At 34.3% G+C, this 6996-nt stretch overlaps 1 protein-coding gene across 1 annotated transcript; it reads left to right on the plus strand.

Moving 5' to 3' along the window:
- Positions 1-4901: 4901 nt before the first annotated feature.
- Positions 4902-6074, plus strand: TENT5D (terminal nucleotidyltransferase 5D). The gene has a single exon (XM_030306406.1). It carries the CDS (start codon positions 4902-4904, stop codon positions 6072-6074), a length of 1173 nt encoding a protein of 390 aa, XP_030162266.1.
- The last annotated feature ends 922 nt before the right edge of the window (positions 6075-6996 follow it).

The following is a 6996-nucleotide window of genomic DNA, read 5'->3' on the forward strand; positions in this document are numbered from 1 at the left end:
TTATATTTATCCATGCTCTTTGGTTCAGCAATTCAAATTAAATTTTCCAAGTTTTATAATATTTGTTGTTATTGATATATAAGTATTTGATTTTGCTATATGAAGTTAACTGCTGAGCCATAACCCCCACATGAAGATAAGTCTTACTATTTTAGTGCCATGTGTGAAATCTGTAACTACAAAATTATATGGATATTGTGCATTATGCTAAAATAGTAGATGTGCCAGGAAAACATAACATTACTCTCAAATCTTGATTATCCATGTTTATAGTGGTGAGCATTGATGGAAGCATGTATAGATTCCAGATCAATATAAATCACGTATATTTATTCCATTGTGACATATAGTTCATAATATTTTGTATGCTCATGTATGTCTGTATGTATATATGTGTTTTTGTGTATCACAGATTTATTTTCATAATTATGCTTTTCTCTAAAACTATTTTTTAAAATTCTAATTTGCATTTCCTGTATATGTAGCTGTAGAGGTGATTGGTGAGATGGTAGCTTGAAATTCCTCAGCTGGTAATAATGTTAATTCAGTACAGAAGTAGGCTTGATTTAAAAAGTATGCTTATGGGGGTGCCTAGGTGCCTCAGTCAGTTAAGCATCCATCTCTCAGTTTTCGCTCAGGTCATGATCTCATGGTTTTGTGGGTTCAGCCCTGCATTGGGGTCTATGCTGGTGGTGTGGAGCCTGCTTGGGATTCTCTCTCTGCCCCTCCACTTCTCATGCTGTCTGTCCCTCTCAAAATAAATAAATAAACTTAAGAAAAAGTATGTTTACATAGTTGTGCATAGAGAAACATGAGAGAAAATAGGTGGTTATCAAAGCTCCAATATTGATATTTAAGTAATATATTGCTCAACCAAAGACAGTTTTCCTACATTTTAGCAAGTTGGTGTCACTGTTACTTTTGTAACAAGAAATACCAGGCCTAAAATATTCTGTATGTGTATTTTTTAAAGCTCTCTAGATAATTCTGAAAACCAGAAATTTGGGTAATTAACATAGGGTATCATTAACATAGGGTAATCAAGCAGCAACTCTATAGTTGTTCAATGATGATCAATTTCCCTACACTACTTCTCTAGTGTAAGGTAAAGTTAACCTTTGGACATCTTTCTTGTCCTTGAAAGATCATAGTATTATTCTGCCTGGGAAACAAAATTCTGACCCTTCCCTTCCTCCTCTTATATCTATGAGCAGATTCAAGATACAAAGTAAGACTTCCTATTTCTTGATTTGAAGGACACCTTTTGATCAAGGACTCCCGCATTCTGACAGTTAACTTAGTCATGTCTTTGGATGGTTTTATTTGCACATAAATATCCTGGAAACTTCTGTATGGAAAAGAATGCGGTAATTTTTTTTTAACGTTTATTTATTGTTGAGAGAAAGAGAGAGACAGAGCATGAGAATGGGAGGGGCAGAAATTGGGGGAGACACAGAATCCAAAGCAGGCTCCAGGCTCTGAGCTGTCAGCACAGAGCCCGACATGGAGCTGGAAACCAAGAATCGCGAGATTATGACCTGAGCCGAAGTGGACACTCAACTGACTGAGCTACCCAGGTGCCCCGAATGTGGTAATTTTAATAACGGCAGTATATCAGTGTAAGTGATCTTTATTTTCAGATGATTGGTGATTAAAGGTTTAGGTTCACATGGGGATTGTAGGCCTGGTAATAGACCATTGAATTTTAAACTTTTAACTAATATTAACAAAGGAAATTTACCATTAAGGAAAGGAAAATTGCCATTTGCAAAAGAAATTTACATATTAAAAAGGAACTTGGAAACTTTTTCTATATCAAAGTTAAATAATTTACATGTGATATTTCTAAAATATTGGTAAATGCTTGATCTTCCTTAGGCCCTTACATGAAGCCAGCCAATGTTATGAATTATCATTTTTCTAGATTGAGAATTTGAGGATAACAAACTTTGTTAGCTTGAAACAATTCAGTGACAATTCAGGAAGAGAAATTAGGAAATAGGCATGCCAGTTGTTACTGCATATTCTATTCTTCATGTAACATTTTATTTTTTCTAATGTTCTAAAGTCAATATACATACTATTTCACTTGATGGATGAATAACCAAACTCTAACAGCCTGGTGTGTAGTCAGTTCAGCCCATTCATCTTTAAGGATTGATTTGGATATTGACATTGCTAATAAAACTTTCTGAGCATTAGTAATTAATGTGGCTTAAAATGAAACAATACATTACATGGGCCATTTCATCACATAATAAAAATAAGTACTTTTATTCATATATATGGTGATTTCATATACAGAAACAATATTCATATACATGGAGATTTCATATACAGAAACAATAGATTTAGTCTTATATTCCCACTGACATAGATTTGCCATTCTTTAATTGATCTTTTGCCAGTGCTTGGACTATCAAAGTCAGTCTGAGAAAGCCAAATACCATGTGATTTCACCCATAAGTGGAATTTAAGAAACAAATGAAGAAGGAAATAAAGAGACAAACAAAAACACACAATCTTAAACTCAGAACACAGAGAACAAACTGGTGGTCACCTGAGGAGAGGTGGGTGGAGGGATGGGTGAAATAGAGGAAGGGGATGAAGAGTACACTTACTGTGGGCTCCTGGGTGGCTCAGTTGCTAAGCATCTGACTTCAGCTCAGGTCATGATCTCATGGTTTGTGAGTTCAAGTCCACATTGGGTGAGCTCGAGCCCTGCTTCAGGTGAGCACAAACCCCACTTCAGGTAAAAAACACAAGGCCCACTTTGGGTGAGCCCTTCTTCTCTCTCTTTCTCTGCCCCTCATGGGATTCTCTGTCTCTGTCCCTCCCTCATTTGTGCCATCTATTTCCGTGTCTCTCAAGAAAAAAAAAAAAGACTACATTTATCATGATGTGTTATGAGTACTGAGTAATGTATAGAATTGTTGAATCACTATATTGTACATCTGAAACTAATATAACATTGTATGTTATTTATACTGGAAATAAGCAAATAAAAAAAGCAAAAAAAGAGAAAAAAGCTGATTCTACAGATGTCAAATAAGATGATAATATTTGCTCTAGTCTACTAGGGAAACATACAACACTAAATTCTAAATATTGATATTCTGTTCTAATACCTCCTTACATGGGAAAAATATGAATACTATCTATACACATTTACATGGGAAAATATGAATACTATCTATATAAATATGCCTTAAACTTCATATGTTTTTTTAATTTCTAGTATTCATGAAAGAAAGCCTAAACCCAAAGCTACATCCATAACTAGCTTTATTTATTTCCCTAGATATATCTGCTTGACAGCTTACTAGAGTATTTGAAGATCCATTTAATAACTGTAATTATACCTAATTACATAATAGACTTATATTTAACAATTGCATATATAGTATTTATAACTTTAAATTTCTTAACTCCAAACTGTAAAGTTTCCTGAGCATATCATACTGTATATCTGCAGAAAACAGTTTTTAAAGCTCAGGAATCTTACAGTTGTTTTTATATCTTTGCCCCCATTTTGGAGAAAAATATAGTAGTCTCATTTGTTTTTCATTTTATTTATTTATTTTTTTAGTTTTTTTCATATTTATTATTTTTAAGAGAGAGTGCAAGATGGGGAGGGGCAGTGAGAGAGGGAGACACAGAATCCAAAGCAGGCTCCAGGCTCTGAGCTGTCAGCACAGAGCCTGATGCAGGTCTGGAACCCAAGAACCATGAAATCATGACCTGAACCTAAGTCAGACACTCAACCGACTGAGCCACCCAGGTGCCCCTGTTTTGCATTTTTTCCCTGTTCTTCATTTTAAAATGACATTTATTATTTCCTTCAACATTTCTTTTTTTTATTTCTTTATTTTGAGAGAGAAAGAATGTGCAAGCAGGGGAGTGGCAGAAAGAGAAGGGGAGAGAGAATCCCAAGCAGGCTGTGCACTGTCAGCGTAGAGCAAGGTGGGGCTTGAACTCACAAACCTTGAGATCATGACCTAAGCCAAAATCAAGAGTCAGACACTTAACTGACTGAGCCACCCAGGTGCTCCTCCTTCAACATTTCTTAGAGTTACTGGGCACATAGAAGACATGATAAGTTAGGTACTATCCTTATATCCTCAGGCAATTCAAGGAATTCATAACCTAATGGACTTCAGTAATCTTTAAAATGAGAGCAATAATATATATGAAACCATAATTCCTTAAATCTTTTGGATTAAAGATTCTATGCATTGCTTCTAAACATCATGCCTCCAGTCAGCTGGGTCTAACACACACAGACATGCTCTTTGATCTCACTTGAAATTAATGACAACTAATGTCAGTGATGTACTATGCTTATTTCATGAAAAAAAAATTATACCAAATACAATCATTATAGTATTAACATGAAGAAAGATTGAGAAAGGCCACCATCTTACATAACAAAATAATTACATTTCTAACAATTCCTTGAGAATGTCTGTTTGCATGCACTAGTGGATCTAACAATTTTGACATAATCATAATGGCTTTTATTTCACTTAGCTTTTAAGAACGACTTATGGTTACCAGAGGGAAGGTGGGTGGGGAAATGGGTAAAATAGGTGATGGGGATTAAGGAGTGCATTTGCTGTGATGAGTACTGGCTATTGAATGAAAGTGTTGAATCACTATATTGTACACCTGAAACTAATATTACACTGTATGTTAACTAACTGGAATTTAAATAAAAACTTTAAAAAATATATTTAAACACAATTAGGAACAGTGACAATTTACTTCCTAGTATTAGTTTTGTTTATGAGGGTAAGTCTATTTTTAACTTTTTCGTATGCTTTAAGTATAACACTGATTTTGTGATGCTAACATTTCCTCTCAATATTTGCTTGCTTTCTAGTTGATCTCCTGACCTTACAATGTCTGAAATCAGATTTAGCAATCTCACTTGGGATCAAGTTATAATACTGGATCAAGTGTTAGATGAAGTAATTCCAATTCATGGAAGGGGAAATTTCCCCACATTGGAGGTAAAACCAAAAGATATCATTCATGTTGTGAAAGACCAATTGATAGAGCAAGGAATTATTGTTAAAGATTCCCGATTGAATGGTTCCACAGCAAGTTATATACTCGCAAGCCACAGTGGAATCAGCTATAAGGATCTTGATGTTATTTTTGGTGTTGAATTACCAAGTGATCAGGAATTTCAAGTTGTTAAGGATGCAGTTCTAGGTTGTCTACTGGACTTTTTACCAAAAGGTGTGAAAAAGGAAAAGATCACCCTAAAGACCATGAAAGAGGCTTATGTGCAGAAGATGGTCAAAGTTTGCAATATGCATGATCGTTGGAGTCTCATTTCTCTTTCAAACAACACTGGAAAAAATGTAGAGCTAAAATTTGTGAATTCACTCAGACGACAATTTGAATTTAGTGTTGATTCCTTTCAAATTGTTTTGGATCCCATGTTAGAATTTTACAGTGACAAAAATGCTAGGCTAACCAAAGAATATTATCCTGTTGTGATAGCTGAAAGCATGTATGGAGACTTCCAAGAAGCAATGACACATTTGCAATACAAGCTTATATCTACTAGAAAACCTGAAGAGATTAGAGGTGGTGGCCTTCTGAAGTACAGCAACTTGCTGGTTCGTGATTTTAAACCAGCTTGTGAAGCAGAAATCAAGACACTGGAACGTTACATGTGTTCTAGATTCTTCATTGATTTTCCTGATGTAGTAGAACAGCAAAAGAAGATTGAATCGTACCTCCGTAACCATTTCATAGGTGAAGAAAATAGCAAATATGACTACCTTATGACCTTGCGTGGAGTTGTGAATGAAAGCACTGTTTGCCTTATGGGTCATGAAAGAAGGCAGACACTCAATATGATCACCCTTATGGCTTTAAAAGTACTTGGAGAACAGAATATTTTACCCAATACAGACAATGTAACTTGCTTTTATCAGCCTGCTCCATACTTTGCTGCTGAGGGAGGGTATCCTAATTATTATGTAACATCTGGACCACCACCGATTTTTTTCCAACCATACCAACCACTGCACTTTCATGTGCCAAATGGTATGGTCTAAACACGCACACACACACCCCAGAAACTGCTTCAATTAAACACCTCTTAAAAGCAAGTTTCCAAAATCCATAAAATTAAAATCTATTTTATATATTTCTTCAGTTATCAACTATTTTCCATTAATTATAGCTTAAACCATCATAGTAAGTACAATATCATCTATAAACTGACCACTGTAAATGATTTTCAAGTGTTATTAATTAGCTATAATAACTTTCAAATGTTGTGGACCACTTAAAATGATTTTCAGATCTTACTAAGTCTTAAGTAAGACTCAAATTTGTCCTGAAAAATACATGACAGATGCCTGAATCTTTGATTAAAATATAAGAGACTCATATTTTCAAATTCAAAGGTACAGTAAAGATAAGTGCCAACATTTTTTTATTCAATCATTTCCTGTGTTTCATTCACTTCACCATTTTTTTCTGGTGAATATTACCATCACTGAGTTTTCAATACTTAACAAAAATGCCTAATTTCAAAGACAACAGATTCAGAAGAGATTAAAACTCTGGACTTTATAAGCACTTATTTTGTTTTCCAATTAAATTGGGTTAGATACAAAATCCTACTGTTATTTCAAGGAACACTGAAAAAATTTCTTAAAAACACTGGAAATTAGCAATTTGTCAACTGTCAAATAGTGTTGTTGATCTGAAGAATAATACCATCCAGCTGTAAAATCAATACTGCGATCAAAATTATATAAGTGTCTTCATTTTTTTCCCCTAAATAAGTTGAAAAGAATGAAAATGACCAACTATGAATGTGAACATTTTTTATCATTATCTGTTAGAGACTCTAAATGGCAGATAGCAAAAAAACAGGCAATGTTTTTTTTAGCTATGGATGGTATTTATCATTTTTAGGACCTATTTGTCTAATGTATTAATATATCTGGAGATACTCAGTATCAGTAA

Source organism: Lynx canadensis, chromosome X, assembly GCF_007474595.2.
Source record: "Lynx canadensis isolate LIC74 chromosome X, mLynCan4.pri.v2, whole genome shotgun sequence".
In the NCBI taxonomy this organism is placed as follows: domain Eukaryota; kingdom Metazoa; phylum Chordata; class Mammalia; order Carnivora; family Felidae; genus Lynx; species Lynx canadensis.